Source organism: Rhinopithecus bieti, unplaced genomic scaffold, assembly GCF_001698545.2.
Source record: "Rhinopithecus bieti isolate Rb0 unplaced genomic scaffold, ASM169854v2 scaffold_26532, whole genome shotgun sequence".
NCBI classification, from domain to species: Eukaryota; Metazoa; Chordata; class Mammalia; order Primates; family Cercopithecidae; genus Rhinopithecus; species Rhinopithecus bieti.
Genome location: NW_016812934.1, coordinates 162884 through 185266, shown reverse-complemented (window position 1 = coordinate 185266; position 22383 = coordinate 162884). Strand labels below are relative to the sequence as shown.

Here is a 22383-nt window from a genome sequence, read left to right as displayed (position 1 = left end):
AGCTAGATCACATCCCGGGGCCCACAGAGCTCACAGCCTGTGGGGGGACCCCAACTCCCTGCTTGGTGGGGCCAGGCATAACCTGGAGATAGCTGTCCCTGGCCTCAATGACAAGGGCGCCCACCTCTGGTCTGTTAACACTGCTGCCATGAGGCATTTGTCGGGTCCTGTGGCCAAAACCGGGTCCTTTCTCAGGACAGGGTTGGGCGGATGGACACTTCACTTGCTCTGAACAGGGCTGAGATCCCCCTTCTCCTGGAATAGGGGGCCTCGACTGCCCTGGGCAGACCCCGGGGCGCTGCTGGCCCCTCCAGGTTTCCACCCCTGGGGAGAAAGGGCTGAGGCAAGGCCCAGATGCTCAGGTCAGAGACTCACACCTTTAGAAGCTGTCCCCTGACCCTTGCTTCCAAAATGCCCATTTCAACACACAAAAGCTAAAAGGCACCCAATTGTGCAATAAAGTTCCCTCTCTGCAAAAGGGAGGGAGTTCTGGCCTGGGGCTCGATGTGGAGCTCCCGGTGACGGCCCATGGCCCTCCAGAGAGGAAGAGGACAAAGCCAGTCTGACTCCCAGGGGAATCACAGTGAGTCTCAATAATTTGTGATTTTCCCAAAGGGCTGTGCTTTAAAAACAAACACCCACCACTTCTCCAACTCCCCTGACCTGGGAAGAGGGGAAGGGGAGAACCATGCCATGCTGGCTGTGGGATCCAGCTTGGCCTTGGAGGTGGTTGGGAGCAGAGGTTGGGGGTCCAGGTACTGCTCCCCTGGGGTTGGGTACCACCTCGCCCGTTCTGTGGCTGAGAAAAGGACAAGGCCAGAGGGAGCCTCTGTCCACCTTCCTTCTGAAGTCACAGAAAGCAGGCACCAGAGGGCCGGGGCGGCCGGAAATGCCCAGCAGCGCACTCCTTGCCCTCCGCACCCTCCATGCTGCCGCTGCAGCTCCTGCTATGGAACCTGTGCTGTGCTCTGTTCTGTGGCCCAGGAAAGCGGAACCAAAGCAACCTCTGCACTGACCCTGCCTCTGTGGGTACTGTGGCGGGAGAGGGGGGTGGTGACGTTAACTGAGGGTTCATCTGAACCTACTTCTGCACCAACAGCTCCTGCTACTGTAATCTCTGGTGTGAGCAGAGCCAGGGAGCGTGGCTGGGAGCTGGGCCAGGGCCACAGGGCTGCTGCGTCCCACAGGGAGCATCTCCCTGTGCTGTTCGCTCCTGTTCCTAGTGCACACGTGTGAAGGACCTGGTATTAGCTTTAGCACAATCCTTAATTAACCAAAATGTTGTTTTGCTTGCAAGGATAAATCACAAAAAAGGGATCTGGTCAAGAGCCCATTCCAGGAAGTGGTCTGGGTTACAGACATCGGCCCTACCTCCTGCCTCATGCCCCTTCCTCCAGGGTCTGGGTCCCCAAGGAGGCCACTGTGGAAGGATTTTTGTCAATAAGGGTTAAGCCAGAGAAGGCTGGGTGGGAGGCTTGCAGAGCCAAGAGAGGAGATTGGTCAGTGTAGTCTGTGGCCGCCTGGAACTGGCTAACTGAGCTCTGGCCACATGGGCACAGTCACCCCAATTCCACTTCCCATTAGATCCTGGGCACTGGTCCCCAAAGAGTGTTGCATGACATTATCACAGAAGCTGAAAATACCACCCTGGACACCAGGCGTTCTTTCCTTCCTAAGTGGTTCGGTCCCAAAAGCAAAACACAGAAACCTGTGGCATGGGCCGCCGGGAGAGGGGTGGGGATGCCATCAGGTCGGGGCACGTGAGCCTGAAGCAGTAGCAGTGACGGCTTTGGACATGGCCGACGGAGGCCAGCCCACGTGGGGGGCAAGTCCCGCAGAGTCGACTGGATCCAGGTGAGGGGTTTCCTTGTGAAGGGGCTTCTGGAGCCTTCCACAGTAGGAAGAGCTCAGACCTGGTGGCCACACCCCACCCCTCACCAAACTGGCTTCTGGAGTTAAGGAAAACAGGGCAAGGTGGTTATAAACCGAGCCCCATCTTGTCTGTCTTCTTTCTTCCTGTATATAAATATGTGCATATACGTAAGTATGTGTACACACACCGCAGTTCCGTACATCGCAGTAGAGTAATACTATTATTGTGTTATTGCATAGAAGAGATGGCTTTCGGGCACTGGGCTAGGTAACAGTCTGGGAGCGCTGGCGGCTGCTGGGGGGCTGCTGGGTGGCGGGCGCTGCGCTGCTGCTGAGCTGTCGCTGCTGCTCCTGCTCCCTGGCATGCTCCTCGTACCACTCCTGGAGAAGAAAGCAGAGGGGGTGCTGAGGGCTGCACCCCACCCCGTGCCCTGCCCACCCCACAAGGTCACACAGCCCACAGCATCCAGGCTGGAGGGGGCAGGGCTGCCAGCCTCACCCAGCTGGTACTGAAACTCCCCTGTCACAGGCCCAGAAATGCTGGGAATTTTGAATATGGCCCCAGAGGCGAAAATGACAATGACATCTTTCCCTAGTGTCTGGAGGCTTACACACAGCAGCTGTCCAACAGGTCCAGGCAGGAACAACCCTCGCCCCTTGTTTGTGAGCATAACCCTTCACTAAAGGGTCCCCCTGAGTGACCCCTTTTGAGCTTGGCAGGAATTGTGTCCATTTCACACCTGAGATACTGAGGCTCAGAGCTGTATTGTGCTGATACTTCACCTAACTTTCACCCTCCAACAGGAATGTGAAGGCATTCTGAAAACATCCAACAGTGCACCCACCCAAGGCCATGATTATAACCTCTGACATTTTCAGAGACTGAGGTATTCAGGTAATTAAGGAATTAAGAAGTATACCCCACATTTCCTTTTTTTTTTTGGAGACAGAGTCTCACTGTGTGGCACAGGCTGGAGGGCAGTGGCGAGGTACGGCTCACTGCAGCCTTCCACTCCTGGGCTCAAGTGATCCTCCCACCTCATCCTCCCAAGTAGCTGGGAGTACAGGCATGCACCACCATACCCTACCCGCCTTTTTAAAACACTGAACCATAGACTTTGAGAGCTTCAGGATGGCCTAGTTCTGAGCACCCTTGTTTTACAGAGGGGAAAACTGAGCCTGGAGCAGATGGACAGGCAGAAGGGCAGAGGCCGAGGGCAGCACACCTCCCTCCGACCACACCTGAGTGGGTGCTGCTGCACAGTTGTCCGCTTGCACAGACAGGCATGGAGTGACTTGCCCAAGGTCAAATGCTTCTATTATTCCCATGTCTCTGTGATACCAAGTTCAGTGAGCCGCTACACATCAGCCCAGAGAACACTGCCTGAGTCTCTTGTGTTCCTGAAGAGAATGTGTAAGCTGCTTTGGGGATGGCACCGCCTGCTTTTCAGGTGTGGACCCCGGTTGTCACCGTTTTAGTGAAACAGAAGGGCTTCGAGTTGTTAAAATGCTAGAAAACAGAGCAAAGCCACCACAGCTGGTGTAGGAGAGGCTCCCCAGAGCCCTGGCAACCCTGAGGTGGTTGAGAAGACCCTGCAGGGCTCATGTGCTGGTGGCCCATGGTCTGGAAGGCACAGTGCCAAGTGCCAGCCCACATGATGCTTTGTGAGATATTTTCCTTAGCTGCCAATATGTAGAGATTGGGAGATTGTGCGAAGAAAAGGAAAAGAAAACATCTGACTCTGCCTTTTTTTTTTTTTTTTTGGAGACAGAGTCTTGCTTTGTCACCCAAGCTGGAGTGCAGTGGCATGATCTTGGCTCACTGCAGCCTCCATCTCCTGGAGTCAAGCAATTCTGCCTCAGCCTCCTCAGCAGCTGGGATTACAGGTGCACAGAACCAGGCCTGGCTAAATTGTGTATTTTTAGTAGAGACAGGGTTTCACCATGTTGGCCAGACTGGTCTTGAGCTCCTGGCATCAAGTGATCTGCCTGCCTTGGCCTTCCAAAGTGCTGGGATTACAGGTGTGAGCCACCGTGCCTGGCCTGCCTTTTCTTAAATTAGAAGCCAAGGTGGCAGGATCGCTTGAGGCCAGGAGTTTGAGACCATAGCAAGACCTCACCGCTACAAAATAAGATAATTATGGTGTCACGGTTCACACCTGTAGTTCCAGCTGCTTGGGTAGGCTGAGTGGGGAGGATCACTTGAACCCAGGGGTTGGAGGCTACAGTGAGCTATGATCGCGCCACTGGACTCCAGCCTGGGTGACAGAGCGATACCATCTCTAAAAGAAAAAAAACAAACACCCAATTATGAAAAACCCCAAGCGGTCCCAGCCTGGCCAACATGGTGAAACCCCATCTCCACTAAAAATACAAAAATTAGCCAGGTGTGGTGGCGTGTGCCTGTAATCCCAGCTACTGGGGAGGCTGAGGCAGGAGAATCGCTTGAACCCAGGAGGCGGAGGTTGCAGTGAGCCTAGATTGCGCCACTGCACTCCAGCATGGGAGACAGAGCGAGACTCCATCTCAAAACAAAACACCAAGCGGCCTGGCCACAGCAGACCTTCTTCCTATTGGGCAGCACTCGCTGGAGCTGGGAGGAGGCTGTGTCCCCTTTGGACAGGCACATCCTTGCCAGTTCACCACCGTCACTGCTCTTTCCTCTTTGCTCGCTGTTTCTTGCTACACACGTTTGAGTTTGCAGCTGACTCAGAATAAGAGATGGAGGTTCTGGAGAATTCATAAGGGGCAGGGACATATGGCGGCAGGCAAATGGGAGAGCTGCCTCTGCTGTGCACGTGTCAAGGGTTTAAGGCTAAGTGGGCCCCACTCAGGTCCCACACAACCCCAGCAGTGGTCCCGATGGACGATCCGCATCTCTCTACCAGCCTTCTCCCTCTCCTCAGAGGGCTGGGGAGCAGCTCCCTGCCCCTCCCAGGACGTAGCTCGGGGGAAGACTCGCAGCGTGGTCAGCCAGACTCCTACCTGGATCTCTTCCTGGTACATCTTCAGGCTCAAGTCGCTCTTGGTCCTTGATCGCCGTCCCAGAAACACCATGGAACGTTGCTAAGGAAGAGCAGAGGCTGCAGGGCTGGGCTGCAGATGTTCAGGTCCCACCCCTGGTGCCACAGCTGGCCTCTCCCACTTCTCTGGCTTTTGCAACTGTGTCACTCAAAAATGTTACCAATATCTGAGGGAAGGGATCACACCATGGTGAAACCTGCCTCCCTCCTTCAGACCAGGGCCTGGGCTCCTCACCTGGTATCTCTCCATCTGGGAGAGGGTCTCCAGCAGCCGAGTGACATCGGAGGAGGCCCCCCGTACCTCCCGGTAGAGCTCCAGGACAGCAACCAGCTCTTCTTTGGAGATTTCCTTCTCAAGGGTGATGCCACCATCAACTGCAGGGAGGGAGGGCAGGTGTGGGAAGGGTCTGGGGCTGGAGCCGCCAATCTGGCTGGGTCTCGTACCTCCCTGACCCCCCTACACAGGGGGTCTTAAGGTTCCCTCTCTAAACCAACACTGCATTGGCATCCTGCTCTCCTCCTCGGCCCTCCCTTCCCTTCCCCCTCTCTGCTGTGATGTCAGGAGCGCAGGTCTAGCCAGCAGCTGTTACAGGGCCAGAGGGTTTCAGGAAGAGGCCTCTAAACACAGAGAAAATGGTCAGATGGTCTGATACAACAGAGATCTGAGGATGAGTAGTAACAGGTGTGGGCACAGGGTATTCTGTTTGTTTTAAGAGACAGGGTCTCACTCCGCTGCCCAGGCTGGAGTGCAGTGGTGTAATCATGGCTCACTGTAGCCATGACCTGCTGGGCTCAAGCAATCAAGTGCGGACAGTTTTGAATTGGGGAAGAGTGAGGCAGTCACTAAAGCCAGCACCATCTAGTTGCAGCAGGAATACGATTCGCCTGTGCTATAAACAATGTTTACACCATTTAAATCAAGAACTGTAGTGTGAACCTATTATTGAGAAATGTGGAGATGACTAACAGAAGAAATAGCTAAGAGGGAGAAGCCTCTGGAGGATGGGAGGGGGAAGGTAGGGCACGGGCTGCTGCTGCCACATAAGCCTTTCTCTACTTCTTGATTTTTCTCCAACTATGACATGCACTGTCTTGTTTTAAAGTTAGATCATGTTTTCTGACATTAAATATTTGAAAATCAATACAAATACAAGATCTAGAAAGACAAGCCAGATAGATAAGCTGGATAACCAGATGGCAGAAAAATGACAGCCTGATGGCTGGCTGGACGGCCACCCAGACAGACAGAGCTGGGTAGGCGGCAGACATCAAATGCCCAAGGTATCATCCCTGCAGACCTTCTGAGTCCTGGTTCTTGCGGCTGTAGTTCATCCGGAAGACGAAGGCCTCGAGGATGAAGGCGACAATGATCGTCATCACCACCTGGCCAGGGACAGGAAGGGAGGGGCAAGACAGGGGAGGAGGGTGGGTGGGTGTCTGTTGCTGCGCAGCCCACGCCCAACAGAGCCCGGCCAGATGGGAACCGGCCCCACTCCCTGACGCTGCAGTCTGAAGAGCAGGGGCAGCTGGTGACGTGGAAGACAAAGGACAAAGAGCGTTCTGTGGTCCGGGACCTACCATGGTCACAATGTAAAAGGTCATGAAGTAGAGGCGGCTCCAGTGGGAGGTCTGAGAGGTGACGCCTTCCTGGAGACCAAGGGAAGCAGCCAGTGAGGGGGTGCCCATGCAGGGCAGGTCCCCGTCTACACAGGCTGCTCCATGGCCCCGGCTCTTCGTAGACCCCACCCTGATTTGTGGCTGGCTGTGAGAGACGGAGGAGTGGGAGCTTGCCCCTCTGGGCCCAACACTAATTCCTGACTGCTGAAGGAGCCCTGGCTGCTCCCCTGGATGGCTGGATCCAGAACCAGGGCAGCCTTTATCCCAGTAGGGCTGGAAGTCGGGAAAGTTTAAGGAATGGAATAAAGAGATCAGCAATGCTCGCTGCATTGTCACTAGAGGGAAAAGTCATCCCTAAAGTGGGCGAGACGGGACAGAGACCCAGAGTCTAAGTGGCATCTCCTGGCTGCTGGGAACATGCAGGGAGATGGGAGTGACAGCCGAGTCCAGCCAACACTGGGAGGGGTGGCTCCTGGGGCCCAGCCATCCTGTGGCTGAACCCCAACACAGCATGACTCAAGACCCCCAGCCCTGCGGCTACGGGAAGAACAATATACCCTGGGTTGGGGGGGAGACCCAGGGCCGACCCCAGGACTGATGGGAAGACACCCCCAGAGCTGCCCGAGCTCTTACCATGATGATGTACCAGTTGTTGACAACTGTGAGCTCAAACAGGGTCACTGCCGGGGGAAGGGAGAAAGAAGCATTCTGATGAGGCCCCACTTCAAAGTCAACTTCGAGTGGCCTCTTGCCAGCTATCCTGGGTGCCATGTGCTGAGATGAGGGGGTCGCCATATGATCGCTTGGGTTGTGACTCCAGAAAGGACCAGGCAAGGCACTCCTAGGGCGCCGGCTCCACAGGACATTGTGGCCCGGCCCCAAGAGGACACACCCTCTGCCTCGGCAGCCTGTGCCACACGAGACCATCTGGATCTTACTGGGCGCAGATCTGGAGTGTCGTGGGGGCACACCCTTTTTCTGGAGAGGCGGTTTGGCTGTGTTTGCCTCTTCATGGGGATGGGCAGAGGGCTGTGGGCAGCCTGAGCTGGGGGGCAGTGCAGCTGCAGCAGCATTGGTGTGGCTGGGTCCCATTCTGCAAGTGGCACTGTGATGAGGGGACCCCGCCCAGCTAAGGCTTGCAGCTCTTCTCCTCCCCAAATACTGAGAAAGTATCAGGAAAGAGTGGAATCAGGCAACTGAGTGAGCTCCAGGATCCGGCCTGGACTTCACTGCTAAGGCTGGGCAGACCACGTCCTCCACCTGGGCCAGGGAGGCTTCCAGAAAGTGTGGCCCTCGGTGCTGGAGGGAGAGGCCCAGAGACTTTTGCTGCAACACCTCTGGGACCCGCGGTGACAAGGGCGGGGTCCCCAGGGAATGTGCCCCCTGTGATTTTTCCACTCACCAAAGCTGTTGAGGATGTTGTCAAAATTATTGAGATAATAGTAGCCTTCCTCCACCACGGTCCTGTTGCCCACGGTGTGGTTGCGCCAGCGGTAGGCATCTGCCACTGTACTTGTGCTGGCCGGAGCACAAGGGAGAAAGGAAGGAGGGTCACAAGGCGATCGGTCACCTCCAGAGAGGACAGAACTCTGAAACAAACCAAAGTCTGGCCAAGGATCCTTCTGTTCTGCCCGCAGTCTCGTTTCCTGCCTAACCCTCTCCACCTCATGCCTGGGTCCCCGCTGGAGGAATGCTCTTGGCTACTCCTGCCTGCTGGGCTTGGTGGGAGCCCCTGGCCAGCCTGACCCACCTCTGTCACCTGGAAGTTCTCTGTTGCAGGCGGGGCCTTCTCTCTCCCCACTGCCTGCAGGAGAGGGAGGAGAGGCCAGGGCCTCCCTGCACCTGCCCCGTCTAGGATCTGCTCTTGAGGCTGGACACTAGGCCACAGCCCCGGGGAAGGAACTCCCTACTGGGGCTTCGCTGATACTTGGCCTGAGCAAGTATTTGAAAAGGTTGGCCCTGTTTTGAGGAGCTCATATTTGCCACTTTTCTTCTAATCCTTTATGGCTGTTCTGTTAGTATCCATGCTAATGTTTATAGAAGTCTAGTGTCTGGGCCACCAGGGAGCCTCCTCCCACATGCACGCATCAGATGCACAGGTGACGTCTCCAGCTTGCACTAAGCTCCCTAGTGACTGCAATGTGCTCTAAAGTCTGGGACCCACTGCTATAGGCTTCTGGTTCCAGACCAAGCTTGACACTCAAACTGGGTCTCAAAGCTACCAGTGTCTTTGTAAAACTGTTTCCTTATCGGTGCTTGAGGCTATAAAGACCAAATGTAAGAGGACTCTGAATTGAGGATGAATGAATGGCGGTGTGCAGTGATTTCACTGTGGCAGTTCAGGAGAAAGGGAGTGGTCATGGGAGATTTCACTCTCTGCTCCCCATCCCTGAGCACCATGACCTTCTTGCACGTGTCCGTCTGTCTTATCCTATGATGCTGTCCCTAGAAGACTGGTCTTGGCCCAGGTCCCCAGCCACTCCAGGAGAGAAGTGGGAGGAAGCCATGGCACTTGACCTCGGGACCCGGGCTACTTCGGGGGTGGTCTCCAGCCCTCGGCAGAGGGTAAGCTGACAGCTCCCGACCCTATCTGGGGGATGGGGAAACAGGGACCCCGAGTCCAGGACCCTCGTTTAGCTCACTGCACTCAACTAAGCCCTGAAAGCAAAGCAAGGTGGTTGCTCAGAGAGGAGCATCCCTGAGGACCACAAGGCCACAAGGACACCAATCCTGGCCCTGGCCAGCCCTCTGCCCCGGAAACGCAGACTGCCTGGGGCTGGGTGGGGCCGGGCACCGCCTACTCACTTGCAGCAGTTGGGGAAGACGATCCCGCAGAAGAACTCCATGCCCACGATGGCGAAGGAGTAGTAAAAGATGAGCAGGGTGAGGCCCAGGCTGTGGGGTGACAGGGGCAGGGTGATGCGGGGCCGGCAGGAGGGGGAACAACTCCTCCACAGCCCCGGCCTCCTCGGACCCGTGGGGCTGACTGTGGGGCCACGCCCCAGGTCAGTTCACCAACTGGAAAGTGCCTGCGGGGAAGGGGCCTCGTGGGGCAGCTCTGGGGTGAAAAACGGCTCAAGTCAGGACGCTATGAACAAATGCCCCTTTCCCAGAGATTCACCCCTTACCTGTGAAGGTAGACTCACAGGTGACCCCTTACCTGTGAACGTAGACACAGGTGGTAAGCAAGTTGACCGCTCCCTGCCCTCCCTTCTAAATATGTCAGACAGGTCAGTGGAGAAAAATGGTGCCTAGGAGACCTGTGGTGGTCAAGATTCCAGGCTCCTTGGAGCCCTGTCAGGCCCTCAATTGCAGTCCTTTGTGGAACTCCTTTCCCCCGACTGCCACTTGGCTCCCGCCCCCACGGGGCACCACCGCATGGCACCTGGACCTGCAGGCCGGGGTAGGGGCTGGCAGTACCTGGCCATCCGGGGCAGCAGCTCGAACATGGTGTCCAGCACGTTGCGGTAGCGCTCTTTCAACTTAAACAGCCTGAGTGAGGAGGACGCCCGTCACCTCCACACACAGGCGCATGCCTCAGCCCCCGCCCTCAGAACATGCCAGCCCCGCCTTCTACACGCCACATGCTGAAGACAGGAGAGGGCATCTCCTCCACCTGCGTCTGCTCCCTTGGGTGCCACCAACCCTGAGCTTGGCTCAGGTGACTCATGCATGAAGGAAGGGACAGTGGCAGCCCCAGGACACCGGCTGGGCGGGGCCCTTCCATGATGAGGAGCAGGGCCAGGCTGCGTCTCCTTGCAGTAGAGCTGCAGGCTCAGACAGGAGCAGCGGCTCCCGGGGAAGACGGGGGAGAAGCCTGTGTGCCCTGGGGAGTGGGGGCAACGGAGCTCACCAGTGAAGAAGGGTGGCAGGGAGTGGGAGGGAGGCGGACACTCAGGGACAGCACCAGGCCACCCCCACACGCCAAAGCGGTAGGCTTTTCCTCCATAGACGCCACCACCCCTCCCAGCACCTGCCCTGCCCATCCCGCCTTGGGAGAGGATGGGGCAGACATGGATGGGGTTGCAGCTGGAGGGACAGGAGGCAAACCCAGGCTCTGAGGGCACAGAACCTTGGGACCTCTCATTAGGAAGAAACACACCGTCAGTGGGGCAGGCTCGCCTGGGACTTCCTCCAGTGTCCCTGGGAAATCACTGGGACCCACACAGGACTTTTCTCCACTAGAAGCTGAGCCAGAAAAGCACGAGGGGTCCCTGAAAGGCCCTTCCAAGCCTCAGACCTGTGGCTCTGTGATCTGTGACTGAGCACATGGGCTCCTGTGGCTGGTGCAATGCCACCTCGGGTGGGGTGCACATGAGTCATGGGCTGGGCTTCTCTGCCCAGAGATGCCTGGTGCAGTGAGGGGAGGGGCACAGGCAGCCCGCACACCCTCAGGGGTGGGGATGGTGACCCCATGGCACTTCTGCAGGGGGTGACATCTATGACTCTGGCTTGTGAACCTTCTGGCTCGTTCTGGGTCACTTCCCGGACCAATCCTGGGGCATTCCCGCCCTCCCACTCTTTCTCCCTCTCCTTCTCCAGCTCTGCCCTGCCCCATCACCTCAACAGCTGGAGGGGGCGCAGGACCACGATGAAATAGAAGGGCTCCATGTTGAGGGCCAGCGCCAGCAGTCCCAGGAAGGCGAACACTGTCACGGAGAAGTCAAACCTGCAGGAGGGGAGAGGCCAAGGTCCACCCTGTGGCCCTGAGCCTCCCTGCGCCTGCTCCCCTCCCTGGCACTGTGCACAGCCACCCTCCCACGGAGCCCAGACACAGCAACACCAACAGGAACCAGCCGGCTACGGGAAGAACTTCCTGCCACCCTGGGGTTTCAAGGTGGCCAGGCCCTATCCCAGCATGTGTCTTGGGAGTCAGGCCTCAGTGCTCTGACCCCAGGGCCAGAAATGCCCGGGAACCCCCTCCAAAGGGCCCCGTGCTGGTCTAATGATGGGGAGGAAAGAAGCCCCGGCCTCCGCAGCCCTGGAGACAGGCCTCGTCTTCCGCTCAACAGACATCTGGCTACACACTGTGGACCAGCCTGACCCCAAAGAACTTTTTGAGGGAAGAAAGCAGGCCCTTCCAGTGAGATTCCCGTTAGAACAGCTTGCCCTGCCCCAAGCCAGAGGACCCTCTCTCCTCTCCAGACACGCAGGGCACACATATGCTGTCAGCTCCTCCCAACTCTGCTCTGTGTGTTAACCCGCTCACCCTCGCGGCCCAAGACCTCATGAGTGCAGCCTGACTTCACGGGCCAGTTAACTTGAACAGGGCAGGGAAGTGACCTCCCACGCTCTGGGGAACAGGCAGAAGGGCCACGTGGGTCTCAATGCTGCTGATCAAGGAAGGTGGGGGAGCATTCTTCTCCGTGGGCATTGTGGTTTTTATGGAAGAGAAAAACGTTTAATGACTCAGGAAGAGCCAACCAGCCTGTGGCACCTCAAGAGGCCATTTCCAGAAGGACTGGCGTGGGTGGTCTGAGAGGCTTCAGACAAGGGCCTGACCCTGGGGAGTTCCTGGGCTGTGGCAGGGCTGCTTGAGGGAGACACAGGCCGCGGCCCGTCCTCAGACCTTCCCTCTGCAATTCCAGAAATGGCCTGGGATTGGGGTGTGCGGAGAAGGGTCTGGGGCCGCCATCAGAGTTTCAGCTTTGCGTCAGAAACACGCTGTCCACTCACAAGTTCCATCCGGAGGACAAGTACTCCACAGGGCCCAGGCCGGCGACCTTCAGGAACAGCTCCACCCCATAGACTGCGGACAGAAGGAGTCCATCGGCAGCAGCCCCGCCACATCCTCCCCCGCTCGGTCTCCTCTTTGAGGTTCCTCCACAGTCTGCAGCCTTCCTGCTGGCCGTGTGCCCTCCAGGCTGAGCCCTGGCCTCACTCATGTCCCACCGTGAGAGCAGGTGCTCCATGAGAGGGCCCAGATGGTGGCCAACTGAGTAATCTGCTTAAAAGAAACTGGCCAGGCACAGTGGTTCATGCCTATCATCCCAGCACTTTGGGAGGCCAAGAGAGGAGGATCACTTGAGCCCAGGAGTTGGAGACCAGCCTGAGCAACATAGTGAGACCCCGTCTTTACAAAAAATACAAAAATTAGCCAGGCATGGTGGCGCTGTGTGCCTATAATCCCAGCTAGTTGCAAGGCTGAGGCTACTTGGGATCCCTTGAGCCCGGGAGGTTGAGGTTGCAGTGAGCTATGATCACACAACTGCACTCCAGTTTGGGCGACAGAGAAAGATCCTGCCAAAAAAAAAAAAAGAGAGAGAGAAATCCTCCCTTCCCATCTCTGGGCAGGGCCTTGCTAACCATGTGTCCATCCAACAGGCGTGTCCCGACTACCTCTTCCATCTTGGGCCTCGCACTGGGTACCAGGTGTGCAACAGTGACCAGTGCAGGGCACCCCTTGGGGCAGAGAGCTTATCAGCTCGGTGGGAGAAAAGATGCCAACAGGGAATGACAGACAGCACAGCGTGCTCAGACTTGATAGAAGGAGCAGGAAAGTCAGGAAGAGGCTGGGGGAGACACCACCAGGCAGAGGAAACCCCTGTGCACAGCCCAGAGGCAGGCGAGAGCAGCAGGCAGCAGAGGCCACTGAGGAGGGCAATAGCGTGCAGCGGGGGACACGGTGCTGGCAAGCAGTGGGGCTGCAGAGCCGAATGGAGGGCCACACACGCCTAGGATCTGGGCTCCATCCAGAGGGCAGTGGACAACCACGAAAGAGTTTTAAACAGGGACGACATGGAATCAGACTAAATACTCTGTCTCTTTATAGCTTCCTGTTTTAGAGAAGAACCATGAGGTTCTATATTGAATGAAAGTTCTCCCAGACAATTTTAAAACAAGCAGTCCAGCAAAGCCATGTCAGAAACTTACTAGTTAGAAAGACGAGGTAACTCCAGGGCACGTGCTTGGAGAAGAAGTTCCCACCTGTAAGACAGAGAAGTAGCAGCTCACAGGCAAGCTGGGTGTGCCGGCCAGGACATGGCCAGTCCCCAAGCAGGGCTCACCTTTCAGCATAAACGTCTCCACGAGGATCCAGACCCCGTTGACTGCCACCACCAAGTCTGAAATACACAGGCCCATAAAAGACAGAGAAATAACAGGGGGGCTTAGAAATCTGCAGGTCACAGCTGCTGTCCCTGGTTAACTTCCTGGAGCTCTCCGGGATGGGGAGAATGGGGGTGCTCCACACACCCATTTGATAGGGAACGTCTTTCTGCTCAGTGCTCTTACCAAGGGAGCTAAATCAACCAGTGTTTTCACCTAGAAACAGCTACAAATTTCTAAAAACACTCCCTCTGTCACTGTGTGAATACCAGTTATGATGTAGAGATTATTCCAAATTGGTGTAAAAGATGGACAATATACAAGGCATTCAAGTATTGAAAACATGTGTTTTTCCCTAGAGACTTCTAATTTAAAAAAACTGCATGAACTCTTTAGAAAAACTGCATATGTATTAAGCCATTCGCCTAGCGATCCCACTTTCCAGAAACCATCCCAATGATGCACTAGCAAAAATATAAGATGTATCTGAAAGCTATTCACTGCAGCACTATTTGTGATAGCAAAACACTGGCAACAATCTCAATGATCATCAGTAGGGGAGTGGTTGAACAGACTATGATACGTTCATAAAGTGGCGTACTTTAACCATAAAAACAAACACAGGCTGGGTACAGTGGCTCACACCTGTAATCCCAGCATTTTGGAAGGCTGAGGCAGGCAGATTGCGTGAGCCCAGGGGCTCGAAACCAGCCTGGGCAACACAGGGAGACCACATCCCTACAAAAAATAAAAACAACTAGCCAGATGTGGTAGTATGCACCTGTGGGCCCAGCTACTCAGGAGGCTGAGGTGGGAGGACCGTTTGAACCCAGGAGGTCAAGGTTGCAGTGAGCTATGCTTGTGCCACTGCACTCCAGCTTGGGTGACAGAGCAAGACCCTCTCTCTAAGAGAGAAGAAAGAAAAGAAACAAGGTACATTTCTACATATTACTTTTCTTTTTTTTTTTTTTAGACATGGTTTTACTGTTACCCAGGCTGAAGTGCAGTGGGGCGTGATCTTGGCTCACTGCAACCTCCACCTCCTGGGCTCAAGCGATCCTCCCACCTTAGCTTCCTGAGGAGCTAGGAACACAGGCGCACACTACCACGCCAGCTAATTTTTGTATTTTCTGTAGAGCTGGGGTTTTGCCACTTTGCCCAGGCTGGTTTCAAACCCCTGGGCTCAAGCCATCCACCCGCCTCTGCCTTCCTAAGTGCTGGAATTACAGGTGTGAGCCACCATACCCAACCTCATTTCTACATATTACCATGAATTGGTCTCCAGGGCACATTGTTAACTGCAAAAAGCCAGGTGGCAGAAAAAAGTGCATAAAATATGCTATTGGTTAAGACAGAGATATTGATATGCATCCAACTTACAGGTTTTGAACAATGGAAGAAGCCATAAATAAAAGTTGCCCACTGTGGGAAGTGACAGGGATAGACATGAAACTTCCTTCAATATATATATTTTCTGTAGATCTGACTTGGAACCATGTAAGTATTTTACATAATTTTTTTTTGCTTTTTTTTGAGATGGAGTCTCGCTGTGTCACCCAGGTTGGAGTGCAGTGGCGCCATCACAACTCACTGCAACCTCTGCCTCTCAGGATCAAGCGATCCTCCCGCCTCAGCCTCCCAAGTAACTAGGACCACAGGCGTGCATGGCTACTTTTTTCTATTTTTGGTAGAGATGGGGTTTCAACACATTGCTCAGGCTGGTCTTGAACTCCTGACCTCAAGTGATCTGCCTGCCTCGGCCTCCCAAAGTGTTGGGATTACAGGCATGAGCCACCATGCCCAGTCCTAATTTACGTAATTATGAAACAAAATTTGGGTTTTTTTTTTTTTGAGATGGGGGATCTCACTGTGTTGCCCAGGCTGGAGTGCAGTGGTACGATCACCGTGCACTGCAGCCTCAACCTCCCCAGGCTCGGGTGATCCTCCCACCTCAGGCTCCCAAGTAGCTGGGACTACAGGTGTGAGTTATCACACTCAGTTAACTTTTGTATTTTTTTGTAGAGATGGGGGGTCTCACCATGTTGCCCAGGCTGGGCTCGAACTCTTGGGCTCAAGCAATCCAACCACCTCGGCCTCCCGAAGTGCTGGGATTTTAGGTCTGAGCCACCATGCCTGGCCATAAAATAAAATAAAATGCCAAAAGCAATCCCAAAAAATAAAAAATAACATGGCATAAAAAAATCCAAATGTGTATCCCGTTGGTGACATGTCCACATGTAAAGGAACTATTCCAGGTGACCTTAAAACACAAAGCCAGGCACAGTGGCTCACACCTGTAATCCCAGCACTATGGGAGGCCAAGGCAGGAGAATGGCTTGAGGCCAGGAGTTCGAGACCAGCCTGAGCAACATGAGGATACCCCAACTCTACAAAAAATAAAAAAATTAGCTACGTGTGGCGGTGCGCACCTGTGGTCCCAGCTACTCAGAAGACTGAGGTGGGAGGATGGATTGAGCCTGGGAAGTCAAGGCTGCAGTGAACCATGACTGTGCCATTGTTGGGGCACCAGACTAAGTCCTTGTCTCAAACAAACGAAAAACCCCACAGTAATCTGAATGTACATCCCCAGACTGATGTTTCTAGGAATTATATCATTGGGATTATGTTGCAATTGTTATCCTGGGACTGTGAGATAAAGCAAATGAATAACTGTGCCAGTGTAGTCAGAACCTGGATATTTTTCTTCTTTGTTGGTGTCTGATTGTCTTCAAAGACAACCTGGATTTTAAGATTGAGAATCTAGGCCGGGCACGTGGCTCACGCCTGTAATCCCAGCACTTTGGGAGGCTGAGGTAGGCGGATCACCTGAGGTCAGGAGTTCGAGACCAGCCTGGCCAACATGGTGAAACTCCATCACTACTAAAAATACAAAAATAGCTGGGCATGGTGGCACACACCTGTAATTCCAGCTACTCGAGAGGCTGAGGCAGGAGAATCACTTAGAACCCGGGAGGTGGAGGTTGCAGTGAGCTGAGATCACGCTAGCCTGAGTGACTGAATGAGACTCTGTCTCACAAAAAAAAAAAAAAAGGGATTGAGAATCTAGATGTGTAAGATTCATGAAATCAGTCTTACACATCTAGATTCTTAATCTTAAAATCCCTGCAGGCCTGAATGTGAAGTATCAGCATGAACTCACAACAGTTTATCTTTAAAGAAACAAAACCCTAGTTCTATCCATGGGAAGGCCTAGAAACAATGACCAACCCAAGCAACGAGCACTCAACGCCTCGAATTGTGTCTCTAACACCATCTCCTACTAAAACGAACCAGAGCTCCTTGGAAAGACCAAATTGGATCAAGCCTCTAGGTTAGTACTTTCCAAGGGAATTTTCTGGGACAATGAAAATTTTCTTACCTGCACCATCCAATTGGTAGTCATTAGCCACTTGTGCTATTAAGCACTTGAAATGTGACTGCTAAGCTGATTTTTTCATTTTAATTAGCTTAAATGTAAATCACCGCATGTGGCCAATGGCTTCCACACTGCACAGCATAGCTCTAGATAGAACTACCAAATTCCAGGAAAGGGCAACAGAGGAACACACAAAACCCAAATCCTGCTTCCTCACCTAAATACTGCATGAGGGGAGGAAGAGGAGCCTAGAGATTAAAACAAACTCAAGAGACATATTCACCAATCAACTCTGCGGTTCTGGAATTTGCTTCCAAAAAAATCTAGGTCTAGAGGGGATGATGAACAGGAGTGAGGATACAGATGGGTGACGGGCACGGGGATGAGCGTGGTAATGTTTTCTCCACTTTTATACATGCTGAGAATTCCCCACAGTAAAAAGTCAAACACAGGACTCTAGGACCAATCTCTTGCCTTGCTTCTAGAACAGCAAAGGACTCAGGGGGAAAGTGGCCTAGAGTGGAGATACTTCATACTTACACATGAAATACTGGAAGGCCTTGGACTTCACAAGGATATTAATGCCTATTTGAAGAAAAGACCTGTTAAAATGTAAATTTACGCACTTATTTCCCCTACCGTATCCTTTATTTTTTTATTTATTTATTTTTTTGAGACAGAGTCTCGCTCTGTCGCCCAGGCTAGAGCGCAGTGGTGCAATCTCAGCTCACTGCAAGCTCCACCTCCCGGGTTCATGCCATTCTCCTGCCTCAGCCTCCCGAGTAGCTGGGACTACAGGCACCCACCGCCACGCCTGGCTACTTTTTTGCATTTTTAGTAGAGACGGGGTTTCACCGTGTTAGCCAGGATGGTCTCGATCTCCTAACCTCGTGATCTGCTGGCCTCGACCTCCCAAAGTGCTGGGGTTACAGGCGTGATCCACCGCGCCCGGCCCCGGATCCTTTATTATTATTATTTCCTTCTGGGCAGGTGCAACCACCTACCACATTCTTTGTGCATGCAGGTAAGCATGGTCTTTAGCCCAGAGGTTAAGAAAGGAGGGTCCTGATCAAAGAGTGGTACCCACGTTTCTGTTCTGACCCCCAGACAAGACTGCACTGACTGCAACTGCTCTGGGGAGAGGCTGAGCAACCTGGAATTGAGATAGAGCAGGACAAAGCTCTGCTGACCACTGCTGAAACTGGCATGAAATTAAGGGGCAATTGTCAGGTAAATAATATGATTTATACTATTTCAAATTTTCAAACTTTACACTACACAAGCATTATTCAAGGGGTCATGCAAAGTAAGTATATATTCTGTCATAAGAGGAGGATAAAAATATATTACTGGGGCTGGGCGTGGTGGCTCATGCCTGTAATTCCAGCACTTTGGGAGGCCAAGGCAGGCGGATCATGAGGTCAGGAGTTCGAGACCAGCCTGGGCAGCATGGTGAAACCCCATCTCTACTAAAAACACACACACACAAAATTACCCAGGCAGGATGGCAAGTGCCTGTAGTCCCAGCTACTCAGGAGCTGAGGCAGGAGAATCCTTGAACCCAGGGGGAAGGGGGTGGGCAGATGGCAAGTAAGCTGAGATCGCACCCACGCACTCCAGCCTGGGTGGGGTGACAGAGCGAGACTCCATCTAAAAAAAAAAAAAAAAAAAAAAAAAAAATATATAGTAATTATTATATATATATATATATATATATTAATTGGACTAAAAGGTAGATAACAGACCTATTGTTTATATAGGTGACATTTAATGTCACCCTATTGTTTTAAATATATAATGTCACCCTATTGTTTTAAAATGCATAGAAAACGGCACGGAGGGAAACACATAAGAGAATTAACAGTGGTTATCTGGGTGGTAAATTTCCATTTACTTCTAATTATCTCACTTTCAAGTTTCTTCAGTGAATATCTTTGCTTTTGTATGAAAAAAGAAAAATTCCCCAAATGTCTTGGTTGGGTTAAGTTACCCATTTCTCTCCTAATCTGCTTCCTACCACGCTTACCTCCCTGCTGGGGTAATCACGCTGTTTCTTCACACACACATTCAGACAAACACAGACACACACCTGTCTGAACCTCTCCTCAGATGCTCCTCTGTGGTCTCTGATAACTTCCATCAGCCCCCAGCTGCCAACACCTGCCATATTCAAGACCACTTACCTTTGAAGATGAGGAGCGCCGTCCTGGGAAGCTCATCAAACCAGTGCTCTCTGTTTTTCTTGGCCTGGTAGACAACAGGACCAAGAGGGAGGCTGTCAGGGCCAGGGACCAGAGCCGTGCCCTGGAGCCAGGATGCTGGCTTCCTTTCCTGTTCACCCTGCTAAACTGGGGAACAATGTTAACCTTCAGGCATCTATATGAGAACACAGCCAGCCAGTGTGTACCGAGCATTTACAATGTGCCATGCAGAGGCATTATTTTGGTATAGTCCTGAAATTAGCTTTGTCAGTAGGGATTATCATTATGCCACTTCCCAGGCAAGACAAGCCTCAGAAAGGCTCAGCAACCTGCCTGATGTCACACAGCGACTAATGGGGTCTAAGTGAGATTGGGTGCTGCTAACGATGACACTATGTCACAATTGTAAGGGCAGATTTGGGAGCTGGGGGCCACCTGTGATCGCTGAAGTGTACCATGCCAAGCTGGGGGCTGAGCTGCTGTAGCAGGGAGACAGCTGGATCTTGGGGTGCCCCTGCTTCTCACTGCCCCACTTGGGGACCTGTCTGTCTACTCCTTCTATGGTCTCAGAGGAGAACTCACCTTCCACTTCAAAGCCGCAACTTCATAGATATCGTAAAAGTCCTTTAGGCTGCCAAAAGCAAAGTAAAAAGGGACAAAATATCAGAACATAGTTCCACTGAGCTTTGCTTCTCTTACTTGCCTGCCTATGGACACCTTTACAGGGTGAGGGTAGGAGGAAGGGAGGGGACACTGTGTGAGTCCCAGCACAGCAGTGCTGGGGGATCCTTTACCTGCGATTGTTTGGATCTCCTCTGACCTTGAGGTACTACGAATACGTAATCCACTTAGTCTCCACCAACTGCACTAACGACGGACAGTGTCAGTGCCCTGGAGAGGCAGCTGCTGGAGTACTAGGATTCTTAGGAGGACGGAAACTTCGCCTTTTAGCAGGGGCCTTAATGTAATACTTGGGACTGCAAGTTCAGCTCAAACAGGGCTTGTGCTCAGCTCCACAGCAGGCTGCTATGGACAGGGCTTGGTCATCAACAGCCTAGAAGACCAATCCTGCCCCTGGAGATCTAGGGTCAGTTCTCTGAGGCCGAGCCAGGTGTGTGCAGGGGATGGGGGAAGTATATTCACCCCTCTCTGTCCACCTGGCTCACATGGGACTATCCCACCCCACTGGGGGTTCGAGGGCCAGCAGCTGGGCTAGTCCAATCCATGAGCTCCTTTTTTCTCAAGTCACTTTGAATTGGATTTGTGTTGGACTTTTGTCACTTGCAAAAGGAATCCTGGTGAATCCAGGCTGTAAGTCTACATGGATACACATCTCTGTGGAGGAAACTGAAGTCCCCTGACAAGCCTATAGGCCTGCCCACCTCCAGGGCCTTCACATGCCCTGGTTCACTCTAGACATGAACACCTTGTCTGGCCACGCTGCCCCTACCAGGCACCTGCTCTTACCTGAGCAAAGGTGTGTTGTTCTGATTCAGGGCCTTGAAGGTAAGATAGCGCTCCCTGGCACTCATCCGGGGCTTGTAGAAGCGCATGAGGCCTTCAAACTGCCTGTAGGAGATGCCGGCGGGCCTCTGGGGGAGAGGGAGGAACAGTGTGGAACCCAGACTACTCCCTTTCCCTTGGGGCACCCACTCCAGATCCACTCCAGCTCTGTTCATTCTTCCAAGGGCAGGGCTCCTGGTTTCTAAAGTCGCTGGCCTGGCCATGCTTAGGGGCTGCTCTGGGCAAGGGAGGGAGGACAGGGACCAAGCCCCTCCCTGGGCCATGGCTCCTACCCTCTGGCTGACGAGCAGGCGGTAGGCATGCTGGATGGCAGTTCGCTTGTGCAGTAGCAACGACTTGAACTTGCGTTTCTCAATGTCATTGAAGGTGTCAAACACCACAGCCAGAAGCTGTGGGAGAGAAGCACAGAGCCCTGGTTCAGGGTGGTGAGTGGCTGGGGCAGGGGGCGCAGGGGGGGATGGGTTCATCATCTAGGCAGGGCTCTCATCCAGCCAACCCAGAGAGGCTCTGGGGAGACCCTTTCGCCTGCACTTCATGGGGTAGGAAGTCGGTCTCCCAAGTCTCAACAGAGGAAAGCCCTTTGTTCCTCTCATAAATTTCCCTCTTCAGATACATGAAGGCACTGTTACTCAATCTTTCCCAGGTTCCCCTCCACTTTCCCACACTCCCTTCCCCAGTTCCAGCTTGTCCCAGGCTGGGCAGGGGCAAGCCAGGGGAGGATAGAGTAGCAAGAGGGGTGCATCTGGGTTCTGAGCCCAGTCTGACTCCGGCCAGTAGCAGGAGGAGGCTGCCTGCCCACTGCCCTCCTGACCTCCGAGCCAGAAGTAACCTTCCTCCTCCTGCCCCCTTTGTACTTCTCCTTGTGAGTCACTGCTTCACATGTGGCCCAGGAAAAGGGGGAGTGAGAGGCTCTGCATGCAAGGAAATAACGTTCTAGAGTTGGCTAATACCAAAGTTAGCTTATCAGAGGGGGATGGAAGGTGGGGAAGAACTTGAAAGAATCCTTTTAGAAACACTTTCTCTGTCTTTAAAATGTTTTAAGGGAAACTCTCTGGTCCTTTCCCTCAAACTGGTCCCCCATTTTTTCCCTGTGGATCAAAGGTCAGCACGCTTTTTCTGTAACGGGTTCGACAGCAGCTGTTTTAGGCTCTGGAGGCCAAATGTTCTCTGCTGCAACTACTAACCTGTGGTCATATCATGTGATCAGCCACAGACTATACATAAACAAATGGGCATGACTGTGTCCCTGTGTATTTACAAACACAGGCTGTGGGCCAAATTTGGCCAGCAGGCCGTACTTTGTTGACTGTTGCCCTAAATTCTCATAGCTCTAAATATATTACAAATTAAATCAAATACAAAGAAGTACTCAACATATTTCTTCTTGGTTTTGAGGAATTAACACAAGAATATATTTTCTCCTTTTTAAGACTTAAATTTTGGTCAGGTGCTGTGGCTCACACCTGTAATCCCAGCACTTTGGGAGGTTGAGTCGGGCAGATTACCTGAGGTCAGGAGTTCGAGACCAGCCTGATCAACATGGCAAAACCCTGTCTCTCCTAAAAATACAAAAATTAGTCGGGTCTAATGGCATGTGCGTATGCCTATAATCCCAGCTACTCAGGAGGCTAAGGCAGGAGAATCACTTGAACCTGGGAGGTGGAGGTTGCAGTGAGCCGAGACTGCGCCACTGTACTCCAGCCTGGGTTACAGAGCGAGACTC

The 22383-nt window shown here is 53.2% G+C and overlaps 1 protein-coding gene across 4 annotated transcripts in view; it reads right to left on the bottom strand.

Annotated features, from left to right (window-relative positions):
- Positions 1-2080: 2080 nt before the first annotated feature.
- TPCN1 (two pore segment channel 1) overlaps positions 2081-22383 on the bottom strand; it is a 74692-nt gene continuing 54389 nt past the window's right edge. For 3 of the 4 annotated variants that reach the window (XM_017847321.1, XM_017847323.1, XM_017847322.1), the window contains 18 exons: positions 20933-21049; positions 20604-20728; positions 19719-19767; positions 19119-19182; positions 17476-17520; positions 13520-13576; positions 13386-13439; positions 12189-12261; positions 11074-11181; positions 9933-10004; positions 9318-9407; positions 7915-8030; positions 7146-7192; positions 6474-6542; positions 6194-6278; positions 5131-5270; positions 4858-4938; positions 2081-2253 (listed from right to left, as the gene is read on the bottom strand). In XM_017847321.1, the coding sequence (XP_017702810.1) occupies positions 2137-2253; positions 4858-4938; positions 5131-5270; positions 6194-6278; positions 6474-6542; positions 7146-7192; positions 7915-8030; positions 9318-9407; positions 9933-10004; positions 11074-11181; positions 12189-12261; positions 13386-13439; positions 13520-13576; positions 17476-17520; positions 19119-19182; positions 19719-19767; positions 20604-20728; positions 20933-21049 (1509 nt within the window). In that variant the 3' untranslated portion in view covers positions 2081-2136. Of the gene's footprint in view, positions 2254-4857; positions 4939-5130; positions 5271-6193; positions 6279-6473; positions 6543-7145; positions 7193-7914; positions 8102-9317; positions 9408-9932; positions 10005-11073; positions 11182-12188; positions 12262-13385; positions 13440-13519; positions 13577-17475; positions 17521-19118; positions 19183-19718; positions 19768-20603; positions 20729-20932; positions 21050-22383 lie in introns of all 4 variants that reach the window. The other variant, XR_001880528.1, reaches the window with a different exon arrangement.